General features: G+C 41.2%; 1 protein-coding gene across 3 annotated transcripts in view; it reads left to right on the plus strand.

Annotated features, from left to right (window-relative positions):
• LOC124151827 (tubulin alpha-8 chain-like) overlaps nt 1-19,963 on the plus strand; it is a 33,073-nt gene extending 13,110 nt beyond the window's left edge. The window contains exons 1-8 of one of the 3 annotated variants that reach the window (XM_046524471.2): nt 6,131-6,166; nt 10,393-10,618; nt 12,431-12,579; nt 13,006-13,158; nt 14,382-14,685; nt 15,580-15,840; nt 17,524-17,664; nt 19,036-19,963. In XM_046524471.2, coding sequence (XP_046380427.1) covers nt 6,146-6,166; nt 10,393-10,618; nt 12,431-12,579; nt 13,006-13,158; nt 14,382-14,685; nt 15,580-15,840; nt 17,524-17,664; nt 19,036-19,160 — 1,380 coding nt within the window. In that variant the 5' untranslated portion in view covers nt 6,131-6,145 and the 3' untranslated portion in view covers nt 19,161-19,963. Of the gene's footprint in view, nt 1-6,130; nt 6,167-10,392; nt 10,619-12,430; nt 12,580-13,005; nt 13,159-14,381; nt 14,686-15,579; nt 15,841-17,523; nt 17,665-19,035 lie in introns of those variants that run through there. The other 2 variants (XM_046524472.2, XM_046524473.2) reach the window with 2 other exon arrangements.
• Nucleotides 19,964-23,152: the final 3,189 nt, after the last annotated feature.

Here is a 23,152-nt window from a genome sequence, read left to right on the forward strand (position 1 = left end):
CTCGCGCACCTGCCAGCCAGTAGATTATGGTAGACTCACATTGCTTGGCTCGTTAAGTCAGAATGTCTTTGGATGTCAGGCACGGGCATCGCCTATATGTTAAACAGTATAGCGATTCTAGTGACACCCGAAAAAAAGCTAAATACATCTTTGCAGAATCATGGAAGCGATATAAACTGTAATTACAAATGTTATCATGTTCGGAAGTTAATTGAAAATGGATATTTTGAAATGCCTCGAGCACTTTGTTAATGTGCATGCATATCGGTTTATATGAAGGTTAAAATTTAGGTTAACTTTGAAAAGCTATTTTAAATTATGACTTGGGATTTAACCTGTTTATACCGTATTTACAGGTTTGAGAAAATGTTAATATCGAACATATATAAATTGTATGAAGTGTTTTAAATGTCACAACTGCTTTATCATATATTTTTGTATTAATTTCATTTTTGTAACAATTTCTGTATCGTGAATGGACAGCTATAGCGAACTGACTATTTAGCCTAAAGAGAGCGAATATTTTATATTTCATTATTTTTAGATAACCCTTTGTGAACAGTTGGCCCCAAAGAATAGATTTGAAATATCGGTATATTTGTGACAACAGTTGAAGTCACAGAGGGTTATATGCTGACCGAACTTGGTGGTATAACACTTGAATTTCAAACGCGTATAATTTTCCCAATTTCTCTCCTCAAAATAGATTATCCTCCCCAAAAAAGTAAAGTCTCGTTATAACGCGAAGATGGCAGCTTCAGAATATCGTGAAATTTGAGAAATTGTCCCTACCAAAGTTTGAGACCAGGTGGAGGGTTCGTTGAGGGTTTGACTGCGACATAAGATTGATGTATCGTAAGATTCAATGGCGGTTGGTTTAAATTCCAGATTTGCTGGTTATGATCCTTGGTTTGTCAACACCATCAAAGCACCCGTAGGTTACAATAACATTATTGAAAGCTAGTCTAGAATGATTTGGCAAGTCTACATTGCCTCCACTCTAAATTAAGGATTGTTCTGGGCTCCATTTGGATTTTAAAATATATTTAGTACATATAGATTTTTAAATTAGAGGACCTTATTTCTGGGACTAAAGGTCAGTCTATGGATGAATCCCTTCCACAAAGACTTTAGGACTTCGTAATACCAGAGACAATATAACAGATTATATGGTCTCTGGTAATATCTATGTTAAGCTCCTCCGAGTCACTGCATGGGTGAACCTGTTATTACGAACCCCTTTAACAAGGTCCCTAGGTGTTTTTTTTATGTATCCAGGGTTAACTTACCAAGTCACTGGGAGTGCACATTACAGCGAAAATGCGTTAACTCGAACTACATTATCTCAACATTTCGTTCAGGCATTGTGATTTTGTGAATAGGTATCCTCTTACTTATGAACTTCGGTTGTCTCGAACTATGGATAACTCGATGTAAATTAAATAATACATCACCTTTCAATAACAGGGACCGCCGAAGACACGGGTTCGATTCCCGACATGGTTACAATGTGTGAAGCCCATTTCTGGTGTCCCCCGCCGTGATATTGCTGGAATATTGCTAAAAGCGGCGTAAAACCATACTCACTCACTCACTCACTCACTCACTTGAATAACGAATTCTTGTTTGTTTCATTTTCAGCAACCATGCGTGTATACATTCTTTTGCCCGGTAGTTTGCCATTATCATTGCTAATGGGTTCGATTACTTGCTGATAGTGACACATCTGTTTACACATATAGTTCTGTATACACATACATGTTTTCCCAGTTCCTTGAAATTACCTATTCGCCTTGTCAGGGCCAGACAAATGCAATCTATAACACGACAAAATGCCACTTACAGAGGGATAATGTGATATGCCCCTTCCACAAATAACGCTGTTAAACATAGAAAATTATCACATGAGTCTTTTACTTTAACGTAAGTACTATATCACATCTAGAAAGCTATTTTAGCCGAGCGATTTTGTGCTGCTAGGAGCGTTCACGTCTCGTGTTTCCTCGCGCTATATCACGTGACCTGCACGTGTGAGTCTCTCGTCGCACACTTTTAGACTCCACTATACCTTAAAAGACAGTATCATAATTAATCGTAAATTGTGAATCCATCAATGTTATTTTAACCTCAGATTTCACCTACATAATGAAATACCACAACGCTAATGTATATCTACACGTGGATGAGTTTCAAATATAACTTGTTACATGTGTTTAAGATAAGTACATGTAAAAGGACCCTGATTGCATCAACCTTATGTGTGATAGATTCGGGCATACACAAATCTATTAAAAGTCTACGTTGGAGCATTTCACAGTAAACACAATCCAAAAAGGTATTAACAATCTCTCCATACAGCAACAGCCGTTCATGATGGAAAGACAAAAACACGGCTCAGCTGGCGATGGAGGTTTTCGTCCACCAACACATGCGGCTTCCACAGGCATATCTCTTGTAGAGAGAAGACCTTTCATTACTCAGGCACTCGCGGGGAATCTGCTCTTAAATTAACGGCAGATGCTAGATAGCCGCGTTCGGGCGAATGTCAAGCGACTTTTTTACAGTCCATATGCACTTGTACTCCACATAAACACGCTCGTGTCAGTTTTATGTTGAACTTGGATGGTTAAACGAATGCAGTATGAAACAGCAGTGATTTACATAAATAGATATTTATATTACTGACTAGTGCTGGCTATGACAGGCGCACACCTAAATATTTAATCACTTGGCGTGATCTGTTTGTTGGCAACGAGAAGGTGTTTTTGTCATGGTTAAATTGAATGTGTACGAGGCTCACAATGACACACGTTAACGCTTCCAACGTGAATGGGTTGATTCAGTATATATATATATATATATCAGAGAATCTCGTAACATACTGAACACTTTTCTAACAATGTGTTGAAGTGATCTACTAGTTGTTATAGTTTGAAGGAAGCAGATAGTTGTTGGTTGGTTGGTTGGTTGTTGTTTAACGCCGCACTCACATATATATGACGGTGGTCTGTCAATAAGCATCCAGCAACGAAATTCCATCTCCTCGATGCTGTCATGTGTTGACAAAATGCACGCTTCTTAAAACCCATTCCGCAAGCTTGGACCACTGCAGTGATAGCGTTAGGCTCGCGGCCACTGGTAGACGGTCGATCATATATGGCAAGTAATCCGAAAGGGGATTGAACGGAATTTTAATGATCTACTAGTTGTTATAGTTTGAAGAAAACGTACAGAAGTGTTTAAAGATGTTTTACGCCTAGATAAGGACATGCTTGGTTAAAGCTCTCCTGATTGTTCCATAGATGCCAGTGCCACGATTACCACTAGGCGGTGAGGTGAAATTGGGTTTAACGTCGCGTCCAAGATTATTGCACTTATATAGCGACGTGCATGCACGTGTATGTGTGTGTGTGTGGCTGCTTGTACTAGTCCGGACTGATGCCGATTTATAGTGCTAGCTCACTGAGATACCATGCCGCAGTTTAACATGAATACCCCACTCAGACACAGTATACTGACTCCGAGCCGACCAGTCCTTGTTTTAGCCCCTTAATGCCGAGCGCCAGACAGGGTAACAACAAGTACAATCTTTTAACGTCTTTTTGTATGACGCGGCCCGGGATCGAACCCTGGACCTTCCGCTCTCCGGGCGGACGCTCTACCACAAGACCACGGAGGCGGTACTACCACTAGGCACAACACATCTGTTCTGTTCTGTTCTGTCTAGCACCAGTCAAATCAGAAGAAATGGCACAAAAACTAAGGGTAGCGGAATCACGTATAACCCTTTCTAATCTTTGAGTGGCATTTAGACGTGATACACATAAGGAAGAGAATTTATGGATATCAACTTCTTTATTATGTAAGAAGAGGTACAACTTTATGGACTTTATTATGAGGAAGCGTTTCGGGGCATATGCATGTACATACTCCTTCATCAGTTGAATGGATGCTAGGAAGCAGATAGTTGTTGGTTGGTTGTTGTTGTTTAACGCCGCACTCACATTTATACGACGGCGGTCTGTCAATAATCGATTCTGGATCAGACAATCCAGTGGTTGACATGAGAATCGATCCATGCAATTGGGATACGATGATATGCATCAACAAAGTCAGCGAGCCTGACCACCCGATCCCGTTAGTCGCATCTTACGGCAAGTATAGTCGCCTTTTATGGCAAGCATGAGTCGCTGAAGACCTATTCTATCCCGGACGTTCACGGGTCAGGAAGCAGAGAGCATATGTACGGGTAAAGACAACAAAAGATAACAAAGGTGGAAACTTAACAATGGACGTCAACAGTTAATTAGCGCTGACAGATGATCAGCAATGGACAAATGGAAGCCAGGAGTTACATTATTATTATTATTGACTGATAATAAGCAGTGGGCAAAAGGGAGGCAGGGGTAATTAGCATTGATAGTAAATAGCAATGGACAATAGCAGTTGGCAAATGGAAGGTGGCACAGACAATTAATTCAAAGCAATAATAAGTCCCAAGCACTTAAGCTAATTTCTAAACTAGATTTTTTTATAAGTAACTCTGATCCCAGTTGATCAAAAAGCATGAGTTCACTGAGGCGTATCGAGACTCGAGTATAGGGGATAAGGGGTTAATTAAGGAAATGCTAATTAATCCGCTCTACTCAGCTTAAGCAGCCTAAGTTGTCACCTTTATGGAGTATACTGATAGACCTGCTCGACTCCATTCGTCACCACTCGCCCTTTTCCGTAACCTGCAAGAAGATTCGTTCCTCTATCGATGAATGTTATGTAAGAAAATACGACCAACCAATCAGAATGCACGTATGCCGTCAAAGAATCCCTCAGAAATAAGTTTTGATTTCACATATGTCTTGCATCTAAAATATACCCAAGACACAGTTAAATGTGTCCAATCATACTCGCTGACTTGGTTGAAGCATGTCATCGATCCCAATTGCGTGGATCGATGCTCATGATGTCAATCACTGGATTGTCTGGTCCAGACTCGATTATTTTACAGACCGCCGCCATATAGCTGGAATATTGCCGAGTGCGGCGTAAAACAACAAACCAAACCAAAACCAATCGTACTGTATAATTCCGCATGTCACGAGTCGCTATTCGGCTTGTCCCGGAATAACACGAGTTGGTCACGAATGGCTCGACTGTTGTGTGCTTGGGAAGAAGATTAGCCTTTGAATGAGAGAGACAATGAGACTGTGATCTAGGAATGTGATACTAATACCCAGTCTGTTTATTGATGTACAAGTACATATGGATAAATTTATGGTCACAAGTCATATTTCTGGCCACACTGATATTTATATATTTATGTCTTTGAATTGACATTGTTATTGATTTACATATATATATATATATATATCTTAGATGGGCATGAAATGACATATCCTACTTGACAACACATTCCCACACGATCTAATATCAAGAAGTCACCATGCGTGCATTCCCATATGACCTAATTGATTTTGGGTACCTTGGGTTTAAAAATTAGATCAAGTGGGATGACAACGAAACTAAGCATTCTTCCGGGCTTCATTTTCATATTGTATTTTGTACATATTTTGAAATAAGATAACCTTTTTCTGTAACTACTTGTTAGTATAGCCCCAAACCTGCACCTTTAAGTGCTTTCCTCTCACAATTCTCTGCAGCAGTTTTACTGAAACACCCTTCTGGTATATATGTAGCGTTAAACCCACTTACTCCGTTATAGATGTTGCGTATCTAAAATGTTTCAGTATAACGTAATGACTAAGCACTAGTGTCGCTTACATAATCAACAGACGCATCCTAAACCCTCCATCTTCAGTTCTATAAAAAATAACCGTAACTGTAAATAATGTAGAGTTTAACTAACGCAGACAACTCCCGTTTAAGCATCCAATAACGATATTCCATCTCCTTGATGCTGTCATGTGTTGACAAAATGCACGCTTCTTAAAACCCATTCCGCAAGCTTGGACCACTGCAGTGATAGCGTTAGGCTCGCGGCCACTGGAAGACGGTCGATCATATATGGCAACTAATCCGAAAGGGGATTAAACGGAATTTTAATGACGATGAATCGCAACGTCCATGACTCAAAAGGCTTATTAGCACATCGCGTTGTCAGTTCGTGGACTCACGGTAGAGCTAGGGAATGTCTTACAACCGACCCATGGTAAGTCAGTAAGCTTGTTCTTGTATCGTGTCGATCATCACCTGGGTGTACAATACTGTACATGTAGGTACAATAATTTAAATAGTCATGGTGTGGATATTTCGGGGCAAAGTGTTGTTGTTGTTGTTGTTGTTTGACGGATACCCTGAAAAAACATGTGTCATATGTTACTTTTCTGTTTGTTTGCAATCGTCCTATCAACCACTGGTTAGTCTGATCCAGTCGCTGCAGCTCATCTCAGACTGTAGTGATGTATCTGTATGATGTCGCCGACTACGTCGTAATATAGCTGTAACTTCGTCGACTACGCCCACATTAGCTGTAACATCGCCGACTTCACAGTGATATAGCTGTAACATCGCTGACTATGCCGCAATAAAGCTGTAACATCACCGACTACGCCCACATTAGCTGTAACATCGCCGACTACGTCGTAATATAGCTGTAACTTCGTCGACTACGCCCACATTTGCTGTAACATCGCCGACTTCACAGTGATATAACTGTAACATCGCTGGTAACCTCCTGATATAACTGTAACATCGCCGACTACGCCAAAATTAGCTGTAACATCAGCGACTTCACAGTGATATAACTGTAACATCTCTGACTACGCCGCAATATAGCCGTAACATCGATGACTACGTCGGAATATAGCAGTTACATCGCTGGCTATGCCGCAATATAGCTGTAATATCGCCTAATACGTCGTGATATAGATGTAACATCGCTGACAACGCCGCAATAAAACTGTAACATCGATGACTTCGCCGTGATATAGCTGTAACATCGCCGACTACGCCCACATTATCTTTAACATCACCGATTTCACAGTGATATAGCTGTAACATCGCTGACTACGCCTCAATATAGCTGTAACATCGCTGACTACCCCGCAATATACCCGTAACATTGCCGACTACGCGCACATTAGCGGTAACATCTCCGACTTCACAGTGATATAGCTGTAACATCGCTGACTACGCCGCAAAATTGCTGTAACATCGCTGACTACGTCGGAATTTAGCAGTTACATCGATGACTACGCCGCATTATAGCTGTAACATCGATGACTACGCCGCAATATAGCTGTAACATCGCCGTCTACGCCCACATTAGCTGTAACATCTCCGAATACGTCGTGATATAGATGTAACATCGCTGAATACGCCGCAATCTAGCTGTAACATCACCGACTTCACCGCGATATAGCTGTAAAATCGCGGACTACGCCGTGATAAACCTGCAATAACGCTGACTAAACAAAAATGAATTTATAGACATGCACAAATAGTAAGCAAAATCTCATATATAAATTAAAAAAAGAGAAGATTTTCGCCAGCATCTTGCTCTCAATTGTACGCATATCAAGTGACTGATGCATGTTTCCTACAGATTCCATCCAGCTATTCCGTTATCACAGATAGTAACCCCTCGAGCTCGATGCATGGGCTCTCTGTTCAATAGTGTTATCAACCCATGTTGTGGCAGGAACATACAACGGCGTTTGTCATAAAGGGCGTCTAGCGATACGGCTCACTTATCCGTGTGATCGAGACACCGCAACTATCTAAGACTTCTCCGTTAGAAATGAATTGATATGAAACTTACTTCCACGTCAGCCATGTGTGAAATGTATCTCCTAACAGTCAGCTGGCCTTATCAAAACTAACTTCTGTGCCGTCTACTGCTACTCGTCCATATTGCGACCTCGTTATCAAAATAGCGTATTACCATCTTGACACAGTGTGATCTTGTCTGGAGTTCGGTGTTACTTACATCTGATGCACAGATCATTGTATTACACATGACTGTGGGCTATCTTTATGTCTCTCAGCAAGTCTAGATAGGTTATATCGGCGTTAGGGAAAGCGTTTTGATAGAATGTTTGTTTGTTTGTTGTTTAACGCCGCACTCAGCAATATTCCAGCTATATGACGGCGGTCTGTAAATAATCGAGTCTGGACCAGACAATCCAGTGCTGACATCATGAGCATCGATCCACGCATTTGGGATCGTGTTGGTTGGTTTGTTGTTTAACGCCGCACTCAGCAATATTTCAGCTATATGACGGCGGTCTGTAAAATAATCGAGTCTGGACCAGACAATCCAGTGATTGATATCATGAGCATCGATCCACGCAATTGGGATCGATGACATGTATCAACCAAGTCAGCGAGCCTGACCACCCGACCCCGTTAGTCGCCTTTTACGACAAGCATAGTCGCCTTTTACGGCAAGCATGGGTTGCTGAAGACCTATTCTACCCCGGAATCTTCACGGGCCATGCATCAACCAAGTCTTTGATCCAACCCTGGATCTTTACGGGTCTTTGATAGTATGAAATATGTATGTTTTTATACCTGTACATAGGAATTCACATTGAATATAATGTAACGTACGTTATATTTGAGGTTACACTTTCTTAGTGAAGGCATTTCTTTCTAAACAGGCACGTTCTATTCACTATATATGTCGTGTAAATTTCTATGAAAGATATCACTTTTAATCACGAAAGTTTAGATACAGTTACCAATTCCAAGTATATATATGGTGTTTATTTCTAAACGTAAATACAAGGAAACCTCATTAATTCGAAATCCTAGGGATAGTTAGAAATATTTCGAGTTATGCGAGACAAGCGGAGTGCCGATATGAGACAATAATGTCGATACGTTTTCTTCCGAAACAATAGTTACATCTTCATAAATTATATATCAAAATAATGGAGTTAAAGATAACAAGGTTTTTGATGTAGTTATAATTACAACCTAAAACCTTGAGGGTTAAATACGGTAACCGTAAATGTTGTTTTAATGATAATGTATCCGTTATACATCAAACTTCATTATTACAACTGAAAACAGCCAAGTAGTAAAATATTCTTAAATACATTTTGGTTAAATTGTCTTTCAATATATTATATGAAGAAGCTCAGAGAATCTTTTCATTTTAGATTTGTCAAAGTATTGTAGAATTGCTTTGTTTCGGAAATTTTTGTTTCAGGGTCTGTATGACAGACTAACAGTCACGTGGTAGCTACATATCTTGCCGATAACATTACATATCTTTCAAAAGTGGTCCAGTTCTTTAAGGGGAAGTACAGTGCCCCCACTTTTAAATGTTTAATAATTTTCTCTTGTTATTAGGCAATGGATCTTGTTTATTGCTATCACTCGTGATCCGCCGATATTGCCACAGCCTGGATGTACGTAAACCTTGGAATGAATGTACACGTGTATTTGGAGCGAACATGCAGTGTGGAAGCGCTGTCACAAGTCAAGAGCACACAACAGTAGATAACTAGATTTAAACAAGCCATATATGCTACGAGCCTTTATCAACGTTTATGTCGACAGTAACACCTATTAGAGTTCCGACATTTTCAGCTTTTTATCCCCGCTTATTCAGCCCTTTAAATATGTATCTAGTTATTTTCGTATTTTATTGACTTTTCCCGGTCAACATTTGCATAAAGCTGCACCGCACATGCATGTTTGGAGTGGTGCACATGCACGCGCGCAGTGCGCACGAGATTCTTACACTATCAGATTTCTCGCGAGCAATGACTCACGTGCAGCATGCGAAACGGTTGTGCGCGATTACTTGTCTTGAACTTATGCAATTATCACTGCCAGTGACCCCACGGCCCAAAACATTGCCGTCAGTGTGGCTGTCACTGTCTATCTCCCCTCACCCATCTTCATCTACAGGCGGCAAGACCGTCACCCTCCTGCATTCCATCAATCCATCGTGAAACCCCCAAAGTTAAGACAACAGTTTCTATTTTCATTAGATTGTAGTGCCTGTGTAAATAAATGCACACGAACCTTTATCTACTCAGCCGTTAAATGTGTCTACATGCGTTTGAACTACCCAATCTAATTTAAGAATCGCTGGTTAATGTATTGTGGGTCGCAATGTGTCGAGATTGTTAATGTTGTCTCGTGTATGGGGAAACATCGGAGTTCGACCTCTCCCTACAATGACATAAGAAAACAGATTAGCTATCTAATATTGAGATACAGTAAACTACGTTTATTACGAACACGCTTATAAAGAACTAACAGATATAACGTACCGTTTTTTTGTGTTCCGGGCAGTTGCTGTATATATCTTGTACGTATGTTTATCAAAATTAATTAAAATCCAGCGAAAGTATTATTTTCGTTTCCCTTCTATTTATTTTAACACAATTCTCCCTCACGAATTTCCTCTTCTTTCAGAGGGAGTGCATTTCCATCCACGTTGGCCAGGCCGGAGTCCAGATCGGCAATGCATGCTGGGAGCTGTACTGTCTGGAGCACTCCATCCACCCCAATGGGCAGATGGAGCACCAGAAGATGGTCATGGCCAATGGGGACGAGTCTTTCAACACCTTCTTCAGTGAGACAAGCGCCGGGAAGCACGTGCCACGTGCAGTTTACGTCGACCTTGAACCCAGTGTCGTCGGTAGGTAGATCGTCGTATTAAGCTAACACCAGTGGCCAAAACGAAAACGTTTGATCAATTCCGGAGGATGAAATGTACTTTCTATTGGTAATTATTGGTATTGCATATGTCATTATGTCTACGAAGGAGGGAGCGTATTATACGGAGGTCGTCATATTTTCTCGTATGTTATAACATCTACGTACGAGACGAATTTTAATAATTTCTACAATGAAAGGGCCCGCGTATGTGATATTATCTACGTTAGTATTAAGGATTCCTGCAGTGGTAGTAATAGATTACCCATAGGATATAAAGGGCGGTCGGGTAGCCTAGTGGTTAAAGCGTTCGCTCGTCACGCCGAAGACCCGCTCCGATTCCCGACATGGGTACAATATGTTAAGCCCATTTCTGGTGTCCTCCGCCGTGAGTGAGTGAGTGAGTATGGTTTTACGCTGCTTTTAGCAATATTCCAGCAATATCACGGCGGGGGACACCAGAAATGGGCTTCACACATTGTTCCCATGTCGGGAATCGAAGCCGGGTCTTCGGCGTGACGAGCGAACGCTTTAACCACTAGGCTACCCGACCGCCCCTCCTCCGCCGTGATATTGATGGAATATTGCTAAAAGCGGCGTAAAACCATACTCACTCACTTACTCCATAGGATATAAACAGTTCTGAGTATGTCCTAAAAGGTCCTGCTTTGGAGAGTGAATCACCTGTCTCAACCGTTCATATGTCAAGTATGAAGGAATATGTTACACAAAAATGCATTCGGAGCTATTGACCAAGGGTCATAATCATGGATAATCTGAGATTCGAACTCCAGATTCGACCTCCAGATAAACAGCAGAGTTTCAGATAAAAAGGTTCGATTGTATTCGCTTCTTGAAACCAACATTGTGTCAAGATGCACGACACCCATGAAGATCCGGGTCAGAATTGGTCTTCAGGAACCCATGCTTGTCGTAAGAGGCGATTTAGCTGGATCGGGTGGTCAGGCTCGGTGATTTCGTTGATGCATGCCATCGTATCCCAAATATGTAGATCGATGCATCCTCTATCCAGGGCTCGTATTTCACTAAACCTACACTCACACCCACCCCTGGATCCATTCTCGTTGTTCTCAAATTACCCGCCCTTGATTTTCATAAGCGAATTTTGTTTGCTACGCTATTCAGTCAATCAGACAGTGAGTTACAAACCAACCTCAGTTTTGGGTTGGCGATATCAACAAGACAATAGGAGTTACCTCCCTTACACATTTCCTTTTCCTTATCTCGACGTTTGATTGGTCGGGAAAATGTTCATGAAAAGCAAGGGCGGGTAATCTGAGATCGCGAGAGGCACGGGAATGGATCCCGGGTTGAGTGTTCGTGTAGGTTTAGCGAAATGCGCGCCATGGAGATATGGAGACCGAGATTGATGCTCATGATATCAATCACTGGATTGTCTGGTCCAGTGTCATTTTCAGACCGCCGTCATATAGCTGTAATATTCTGAGTGCGGCGATAAACGACCCCCCCCCCCCCCCCCCCCCCCCCCACACACACACACACACACACGCACGCACGCACGCACGCACGCACACACACACACGCACGCACGCACGCACGCACGCACGCACGCACGCACACACACACACACACACACACGCAGACAGACAGACAGACGGACAGATAATTTATTTAAATCTCACCTCACAAGTACAGGGTAAAAATATGCTATACAAAATACAATACACACACACACACCTCCCCAAAGAATATGATGTTAATATATATTTCTCTACAAAACATTTGCTCATAATAGTGACGTTTCTTACTCTAGATGAAGTACGAATGGGCGCGTATCGCCAGCTGTTCCACCCTGAACAGCTGATCAGCGGCAAGGAGGACGCTGCCAACAACTACGCCCGTGGCCACTACACCGTCGGCAAGGAGATTGTCGACCTAGTTCTTGATAGAATTAGGAAAATGGTAAGTGGAAGCCCTAAACTTTGCTCAGTCCCTTCATGTCACAAGTTTACGTCGGGTGGAGAGACCCGGAAGTAGAAGTCATTAGTTTGTGAAGAGCGGGGCTGTAGGAAATGACACAATTTAGTGAAAATCAGAAAGATTATATTATTTCAAACTATCACAAACACTTTATGTAGGCATAAAGAAAGAGATTGGACATGTTGTCGCCAGTGTTCTTTTGAAATAAGATACTGAATCGCTGGTGCTAAAAAATCATCTGTCAACTGCATGTGTCTAGTTTAATCGTTCCGATTTGATAGGAATGTTAGAGTTATTTTGAGAAGGATTTTCGATCTTGAATAAAACAAAACATTTCTTCCGGTAAATAATTTCATAAGCCATGTTAAATTTTGCAAAAAAATGAATCTCTGACTTCACCTTCTACAGGCGGACCAATGTACAGGACTACAAGGATTCCTCGTCTTCCACAGCTTTGGAGGCGGAACCGGAAGTGGATTCTCTTCCTTGCTCATGGAGAGGCTGTCAGTGGATTATGGGAAGAAATCGAAGCTGGAGTTTGCGGTGTATCCAGCTCCTCAGGTAGACACGTGACCCCTGTTGCCTCGCTCTGATATATCATTTTCAGTGTGTAAGTCCACATTTACGCCGAAGGCAGCAATATTCCAGTTATACCAAAGCGGCCTATAAATAATGGAACCTCTGTCTGGCATACCAGTGGTTGATAACATGAACAACCGCGCCGGGGTGCGATGAGACAATCAGCCAAGTTACATTGTAACCACACGATGCTCCTTATTAGAGTGAGTGAGTGAGTGAGTGAGTGAGTTGGGTTTAACGCCGCTTTTAACGGTATTCCAGTCATATCTCGGCGTGTCAGCTTAATTTGGAAGGAAAGCCCGAAGTGATGCAGGTCTCAGACGTTTACCACTTCGGTGAAACTCACGAGCACGGGAATGGTGCTGACAAACCTAGAAACATAATCGGGGCGAACCGGGATTCGAACCCACAATCATAGGTTTCTGGCGTGCACAAGGGACGCAACTCTGCACAGCGAATCGCGGCGCCTTAGACGACTGGGCCACCCGTGCCCCCTCCTTATTAGACAAACACGGGATACTGGGGACCGATTCCTCCCTGGAATCAACTGAGTAATGTCAACATCAGGCCTATGTGCGAGCAGAGGTGCAGGACCGACATATATTGGCAAACAAAAACTTATTTTTCTCATTGCCACTCTCTACTTAGAGAACAAGATGAACAGAATACAGAAAAGTACGTTTATAACTAACACGCTTACAACGAACTGACGGTTATAACGAACTAATACCAGTGGTCCCTTTGAATTCGTTATAACCGTAATTAACTGTATATATTTACTCACATTCACATTCACTCGAATTCGAGAAAGTCGCATTTTTAACGGAGACACACTTTTCCGCGTCGGTTATTTTAGACTTTGATTTTGGTCTGTTCAGATTTTAGCAAAGACTAAATCGGTAAGGCTGCATAAAAAAATCAAATGTTTCTGGGGCTTATATTTTCATGGGTGACGATGGAGGAATGACTTCTACGTATTATTATTGAAAACACAAATTGAAAAAATACCCGCAGAAACCCTGAATACCGTCATACGATACGGGAAATAAAACACAAACTGAAATAAAAAGTCCAATTGCGCAGGTTCTTAAAGTGACGCGTACGTGCCCGAGAGGTGTCGTTTGACGCATTTTGTCCGCAAGTGAGGAAAGCAGCATGAATATGATGATTGTACGTGCGCTTCACGCAATACTCACCTTTTCCAGATCTCAACTGCCGTGGTGGAACCCTACAACTCCATCCTGACCACCCACACCACTCTGGAACACTCAGACTGCGCCTTCATGGTCGACAACGAGGCCATCTACGACATCTGCAGACGTAACCTTGACATTGAGCGTCCGAGCTACACCAATCTGAACCGCCTGATTGGTCAGATCGTCAGCTCCATCACTGCCTCGCTCCGGTTCGATGGTGCCCTGAACGTGGATCTGACCGAGTTCCAGACCAACTTGGTGCCCTACCCGAGGATCCACTTCCCTCTTGTAACATATGCCCCTATTGTGTCTGGTGAGTTATGTGTGGGTAACCGCAACGAGTGTTTATCTCATTAATTTTGAGAGTGAAGTGGTTTTTAATCCGTTTTGAAATTTTTTTCAGTTGTATCTCGGTAATGCGTTTACTTGACAACAAGATGATCTTTTAAAAACACAATTTAAAACATAGCAAGCCGATATGTATATTTGTCCTCGGTTAACATGGAACGGTGGGTGGCTTAGTTACCAGGGTTGATTACTCAAATAGGTAAAATGTGTGAAACCGTTTTCGGTACTGCCAAAAGAAAGCGAGTGACACGAAACTATCTTCTTTCCCCCGTCACGAGATGAGAGAAACATGATATTTCACGAGACACATTGAATATCCTAATTAGAATATACTTTTTGTGTTTCTGCTGCAAACTAAAATTATATCATTACAAATGTAAAACCATGAAACGTAAATTCTCCCTACCTAACACGAAGGGACGTTTCACCACCACAACAAAAAATATTTGAGGTCAATTCTTTATCATACATATTCTAAAACATTCTTGTAAAGCTACGACAGAATACACGCTGGTCAGGTAACAAAAATGTTAAATGACAAGAAGCGATAATAACTCTTTAAACGACTATCTGTCATTATTTTGCCTTGTACATGAGGAATTAACGTAAAAAGGAAGTCAGTTTGTGTACGGGCCAGACACTTACGTTAAAGGGGAGTCAATTTGCGGGGAGGTAACTCTTGTAGGACTATAGTTCCGTCAAAGTGTTATGTTCAATGCAGTGGAATATCAAGTTATATGTTCACTGCAATGAAAATATCACTCTTCTAAACTTCAGAAAACTCAGTCTTTCACACTGAAGTATACAATAAAAAACCTAACACACTATTTGTAAACTTTACCAATTTTTCTTGTTCTAGCTGAAAAGGCCTTCCACGAGCAGATGTCCGTTTCCGAGATCACGAACGCATGCTTTGAGCCTTGTAACCAGATGGTAAAGTGTGATCCCCGTCACGGCAAGTACATGGCCTGCTGCATGTTGTACCGTGGTGATGTCGTCCCCAAAGACGTCAACGCAGCCATCGCTACCATCAAAACCAAGAGGACTATCCAGTTTGTCGACTGGTGCCCCACTGGTTTCAAGGTCGGCATCAACTACCAGCCTCCAACGGTAGTCCCAGGTCGGTTTGATGTGTAAGGCGAGCAGGTTACACACATACAGGGAAACCTAGTTACATCAGGGACGTCTAAATATATACAAAGGGACATTATTCAATACTCAATCCAATACTCGTTAATCCGGAAATATGTGATTCAGATCGATTTGAGTGGGATTTACTATCTTAATTAACGAGCTTTTACTGAATACACCTAATTATTTTTTATACCCCCGACCTAAAAGGGCGGGAGTGTATAGTTATACCAAGGAATTCCGTCCGTCCTTTAGAGTACATCTTTGCGTGCGACTTGAAAACTACAACAAAGATTCTTTTCAAACTTGGTGCACACTTTCTATTCATGGATTAACGTGAATTGGGAATAGGAATAAATCTACTTTACATTGAAGGCCAAAACAAATGTTATGTTTCTGGTGTTTTTGTTTGGCCTAAAATGACGCGACTTTTGTTTTCTATTTGGACGAGCTCTTTTGTTTCGGTGGTAAATGACGCGGTCGGGGACAAGAAACACAACTGTTTTCCCGGCATAACACACCATACACATAGCCCAGTCAATCTTTCTGTATAATATTGTAAACAAATATTCCCTCAAATAATACAAGTGTACTTGATGACCTGTTTGCTCAGCGCACAACTGCTACTTCAAAGCGGGAGGGTATCGAAACAAATGTTCGCACACATCAGTGTATCGTATAATTATGATAAAGTTCTATCTATGTATATAACAAGACGTGAATCCAAAATCGACATTACAGAAAAACGAGTGAGTGACTTAAAACGTAACGTCGCTTCGGACATATTCCAGCCATGTAGCGATACAGAACAAAGTCTATGGTGGCATACGTGTTCCACGCAGTAATAGTAATGTGGATTTGATTGTGATTAAAGACTAGTTCGTAACTTAGGCGTGTTCATGTCATAGTGTAGCGAACTCCTAATTACCTCTTCTGTCCGGCAAATTAACGCCTGTTTTCTTCACTTTTAAATCGGTGAAGGTTTGGGTTATACTACATTGAAGCCTCGTTAACTCGAAGACCTCGAGTTATCAGCAGTTCGATTCAAGGGAGTGTCGATAAAAGGCTTTAGAGTCGATAAGGATGATATGATGATAATAAAATGACATCGTCTTCAACGCTATATCGAGTTAATGCAGCCAGACGTATTAACCGTCCTGGAAATATGATTTGGAAAGAATATTAGTTCGATATTTGGCCATTTTACTTTGATTAGATATGTTCAAAGTCCCAGTTTGCGCATACGGAATCGGGGAACAGAAGTATACAGGCTATAGAAGCATACAGGCGATAGAAGCATCCGTAAAATACCACATGAAATCCGTTCACACTATTGACACACACCTGCATCTGATTGAACGTTCCTTTGCATTAATGAAATTAAACCGGTTCACTTTGTGGACCGGATCTTGGTATATATCTGTATATGTAGGCATGCCTGCTCGGCAAATATGTTTTGTATTTAATCCATATTTATACGTACATGTATAGGCTGCTGAAATGTTTTTTTTACCTCTTAAGTGTAAACTACAAAATCAGTTCAGGTAGATTGTTAGATATAATCTATATAATTTCGTAGTGAATATATACAGATATAGGCTGCCGGAGAAGTAATATTGTGGGAGTTGTTCATTGTAAAGCCTCTACTAGTTACTCGTTGGGTTTCTTTGAGGAGGCGACCTTGCTCAAGTTCAGCGCGCCGTGTGCATGCTGAGCAACACCACCGCCATAGCCGAGGCCTGGGCAAGACTGGATCACAAGTTTGATCTTATGTACGCCAAGAGGGCTTTCGTACACTGGTACGTTGGAGAAGGTGAGTCGAGCCGTCAATTGTTTATGATAATCTCTTTTACTTTAAATGAGCATGCTACAGTAAACTACGGTTATAACGAACTCAAAGGGACCACCCATTTTATAGTTCGTAATAACCGAAGTTCGTTATAAGCATATATACAGCATATATACAACACATGGCCGGGGCTAACAAGTAAGTTCGTTATATCGGTCAGTTCGTTATAAGCGTGTTCGTTATAACCGTAGTTTACTGTACTTTGAATTAAAGTCCACGTCGCTTGTAGAGGTGGGGTTTTACAAAATTAACCATCCACGACTCTGCTGAGATAGATCTTCACGACAGTATATGTTATATTGCTGAAAGAAAAGGATGCGAGCTCGTTGTTTTAGTCAGGAGAAGCTAGGGGTTGACCGTGGGAAATTGACAAGCGCTGGTCGAGTTTTACTTCTGTAGAGGGACAAACGAATCGAGTATTTGGCATATTTCCTCAATTTAATCACTCACTTAAAGAAGACCTAATTGGCCGTCAACTCCGATAAATCTCTCAAGGCCTATATTACATATCGTTCTAACTTGACATTGCGAAATGGATGAGAACTCCCTAATATGGAGAAGACACGCTCTAATCGCAGCTCATTCTGTCCCAATTCTTTGAACTGACCCCCTCTTGGAGGCGACATAAGGGGTCGAGAGGTAGGGTAAGGGGTAGATCCTTACTCCAAACTTCAATAACGAGATTGTCTAACCCAGAATAGATTTAAGAGCTTGAGTAATGCTGAGTGCCGCGTTAGACAAAAGACACGCGGTGTAGTGTTAGTTGTTTTTTTAAATACGAGCTTCGCGTTCTTAGTAAATTTGATCAAGTTTGACCAACATTACCGGGTAACAACTTAACGCATAGGAAGTCACAGCTTGAAGCAGGTCGTATTCATTTTCCTAATTTTGCGAAACCACGGATTTCGTATAACTATTTTTGACTCCACTGAGGAAATCACTTGGTTTATAACCGAAATATATATATATCAAGAGGTGACGCCAGAAGGAAGCTCATCATGTTTTAGACTGTGGTTTCACTTTCACAACTATCAATACCCAATCAGTTAAGTCGGTTGAAAAATTATTGTGATTATCATTATTAATTGGAGCAAAACTTATGTATATCCAAACTTACAGAAAATTGTATCAACGAAGAATTCGAAACCGTTGAAATAGTTGAAGCAAAGTACGCGGCTTGGTTTTGTACTAAGGGAGCATGATCAGTTAAAGGCAAGATTTTCGCTACATATTTTTCACATTGAAATGTCAAACGACGGCACAATGTTGATATTTTACATTTATTTTTAAAACGACAGTATCAAGGAAGTTGTATTAAAACTATTTTGTTTTCAGGAATGGAGGAAGGCGAGTTCTCGGAGGCTCGGGAAGATCTCGCGGCACTTGAGAAAGATTATGAAGAGGTTGGTCTCGAGTCTGTAGAGGAGAACCAGGATGAGGAAGAGGGTGAGGAATACTAGTCACCTGTCCCCACGGCCGGAAGTCCCAGTTCCGGAAGCGGAAGTGGAAGCAAATGCCAATGCTCAAACCTCAGAAGCCTTCGACACGACCTAGTGCAATGCGCCGCCTATGCAATTCGCCATCATTTTACATAAATATGATTTTTACTGCATGTAGATGTATTCATGCAAAACCAATTTACACTTTTTCAAAACAATTTTACACTTTCTAATATTGTAACTGGGGCCAAAAGTACCAGTTGATATTTATTTTAATTTATATGCATTTATTCTATTTTGTCATTATGCGCGTGCCTGCGTCGATATACATTGTTTTGTCCTTACCTTGTTTTATGCTGTCACACTTACTGTTCAATACACATCTACAAATTAACAGCCCACTCAACAATAAAAAACCGTGATAATTTATTCAGCAAGGCATATCAAACGACGCTTTGGGTAAACTATGGTGAAAACAATTATGTTCATTTGAACTAAATCAGAGTGAAGATCGATTGTCTGTACACTGTGCTTTATTTATGGCGTGACCTGTGACCTTAAGTGTGTTTAACACGACCTTGACCCTCCGAACCAGTTCGTATCTTATTTCTCTCCAAAGTCATCATTTCAACACAGGTTAGAAATTTATGTTAATATTCATGTGATAAAAGAAACATACGTTTTATGAAATTGTATTTGTTTGAAATTACTCAAATATCTGTGATGCACGTGGCCTTTGCTACAGTAAAATTCATGAGTATGTTTAGCAATCATTTTCTGTAGACGCGTGGATACGAGTTATAAAAAATAAAACATTTGCAATATATTTTCCTTGGTTACTTTTTCCGTGTGTAGATACCAGGTCAGATCAGGTCCACGGCACGGCATGCTTGTCGTGGATCGGATGGCTAGGGTCTGGGACCTGGCTGTGGGCGTGTCATGTTGCCTCGTTGACGTTCATCGTTGTTCACGCTTTCAGTCACTTTGTCATGAATCTATGGTCGTGGGTTCGAATCCCGGTTCGCCCTGATTATGTTATGGTTTGTCAGCACCATACCCGTGCTCGTGGGTTTCACCAAAGTTGTAAACGTCTAAGACCTGGATCACTTCGGGCTTTCCTTCCACACTAAGCTGACACGCCGTGACATAACAGGAATACTGTTCAAAGCGAATCACTCAGTCACTGGTGTACTTGGGCCAAGTAGGGGGCACGGGTGGCCCAGTCGTCTAAGGCGCCGCGATTCGCTGAGCAGAGTTGCGTCCCTTGGGCACGCCAGAACCCTATGATTGTGGGTTCGAATCCCGGTTCGCCCCGATTATGTTTCTAGGTTTGTCAGCACCATACCCGTGCTCGTAGGTTTCACCGAAGGGGTAAACGTCTGAGACGTGCATCACTTGGGCTTTCCTCCCACATAAAGCTGACACGCCGGGATATAACTGGAATAGTGTTAAAAGCGGCTTTAAAGCCAACTGACTCCTTCACTTGGGCCAAGTTTGGTTATAAATAGGTCAAGGTGGCATAGTTTGAATATTGCCAGCTCCGGTGTAAAACAACATTCACTCACTCACTGTACTACAGGTTAAGGTATATCATATCACCGAATGAAACCTACTCGATGAACCAGGATAACTCGCGACATTCCACTTCCGTATTCAACAATGGGGCGCTACAGAGGGTGACGCCGAATGAGGAACGTGAGTCCAGTTGATATATCAACAGTCCTGATCTTGATATGTTTTAGGCATGCAACATGAGGATGTCATCTATTGGATGACTCCACGCCCTGCTACATTAGGATGGATGGAGTAGGGGACACCATCACAATACACCGCAGTCTGATCAGACCACACGGTTTTACGGTACATGGCACAATGCTATTCGATACTTTGTAATTGTTTTCTGAAAACCCTTCATACTTAATCGTTCTTACGTTTTGGATCAGTTAACAGATAATAATACATCTCCATTCCTCTTATCATGAAACTACACTTGACATTGATGTCAATATTGATAAAAAAAGGCGTCAATAATGGAAATGGTGCACATTTTCTTCAGTTTGGTTATATTTCAGTACAGAAATATACGTAAAAGATATACTATTTGTGAACACTAAACGACTACAGTAAGCTATTGGCTGCCAAATGGGTTATCCAAATCAGATACCTAATCAAAATCGAGTGTCTTGTAGAATACAGTTCAAGGTTATGCCTTTGAGAACATTGACAGAAAGGGTTGCTCTTCTGTGAGGTAACAGTACATCTTCTGTCAGCCACTCCCTTCCCCTTAAGCCGTGTCATGAAAGACAGTTGTCTAGACAGTGCCATATACACAGTTCCATCTGGACACTGACATTTTAATAGTGACGAAAGACGATCTTATGTTAAAAGTAATTTTATTGCAATCTTATATAATCTAAACATAAGATGATATTGTCTGACAAACATTGTCCGGATGCATGCACAGTACGTTCCTTGTTATTTACGACAGAGCACGTAAACAAACGAAAGCGAGAGGTTGGAGTTTGAAAAGTGATACATCATCTTATTTACATATAACACGATAACAAAATAGAACGTTCCGAATTAATGTCAGTTCTAGGTGACACTCCCAAAATGATTCTCGAACATATCATGTCCCAACCGCTTCACCAAAGTATCTTGTTGAATACCTGCTGACTACCTATAACGATACTACCGTAAAATGTAAGCAAGTCCACCTCATATATATACCAGGGGATTTGAAAGAAATCGTCAATTCAAAATTCTCAATTATAGAGATCTCTGGTTATCTCAAATGACTCGTTCATAAAGGATTCCTGGTTATCTCAAGTGACTCGTTCATAAAGGATTCCTGGTTATCTCAAGTGACTCGTTCATAAAGGATTCCTGGTTATCTCAAGTGACTCGTTCATAAAGGATTCCTGGTTATCTCAAGTGACTCGTTCATAAAGGATTCGTGGTTATCTCAAGTGACTCGTTCATAAAGGATTCCTGGTTATCTCAAGTGACTCGTTCATAAAGGATTCGTGGTTATCTCAAAGGATTCGTTTATGAAGGATTCCTGGTTATCTCAAATATTTAGGTTATATAAATGCGCGGGTTATCTCAAATGACTCGTTCATATAGGATCCATAGTTATCTCAATTGACTCGTTTACGAATTATCCCTGGTTTTCTGAAAGAACTTATTTACAAAGGATCCCCGGTTATCTGAAAGAACTTGTTTACTAAGGATCTCTGGTTATCTCAATGTTCAGGGGGCACGGGTGGCCCAGTCGTCTAAGGCGCCGCGATTCGCTGAGCAGAGTTGCGTCCCTTGGGCACGCCAGAAACCTATGATTGTGGGTTCGAATCTCGGTTCGCCCCGATTATGTTTCTAGGTTTGTCAGCACTATACCCGTGCTCGTGGGTTTCACCGAAGTGGTAAACGTCTGAGACCTGCATCACTTCTGGCTTTCCTCATTAAGCTGACACGCCGTGATATAACTGGAATACTGTTAAAAGCGGCGTAAACCCATCTCACTCACTCACTATCTCAATGTTCCCTTGTTGTCATAACTGTTTTGACTATTACGCCTAAAGGAATCTGCATCGGCATATATTCGAGACTGCTTTTTCTCAAGCGCTGACGTTTTCAATGTACCATATTACCCATCCTGTTACATATCCCTCTTGTTATACAACGGACTCGTTATCTCAACGTTTCCTTAATATACTTTCGACAAAAACACGCCAAGTTTATATAAAGTCAACACGAGCTTATTTTAATTTCCACTAAGACAGTGATGACTAATCAATCGAAACAAGGCCATTTGAAAGAGGAAGTTTAGTTTCAATATGGCGACAAGATCTTCCTGCCATGAATGTCCATTCTCACCAGAGTATGATGTGTTCCAATAATAATAATAATAATAATAATAATAATAACAACAACAACAACAACAACAACAACAACAACAACAACAATAATAAAAAATAATAATAAATAAATAAAGATTATTATTAGAAGAAGAA

This window comes from Haliotis rufescens, unplaced genomic scaffold (assembly GCF_023055435.1).
Source record: "Haliotis rufescens isolate VD_foot unplaced genomic scaffold, xgHalRufe1.0.p SCAF_23, whole genome shotgun sequence".
Taxonomy (NCBI): Eukaryota; Metazoa; Mollusca; class Gastropoda; order Lepetellida; family Haliotidae; genus Haliotis; species Haliotis rufescens.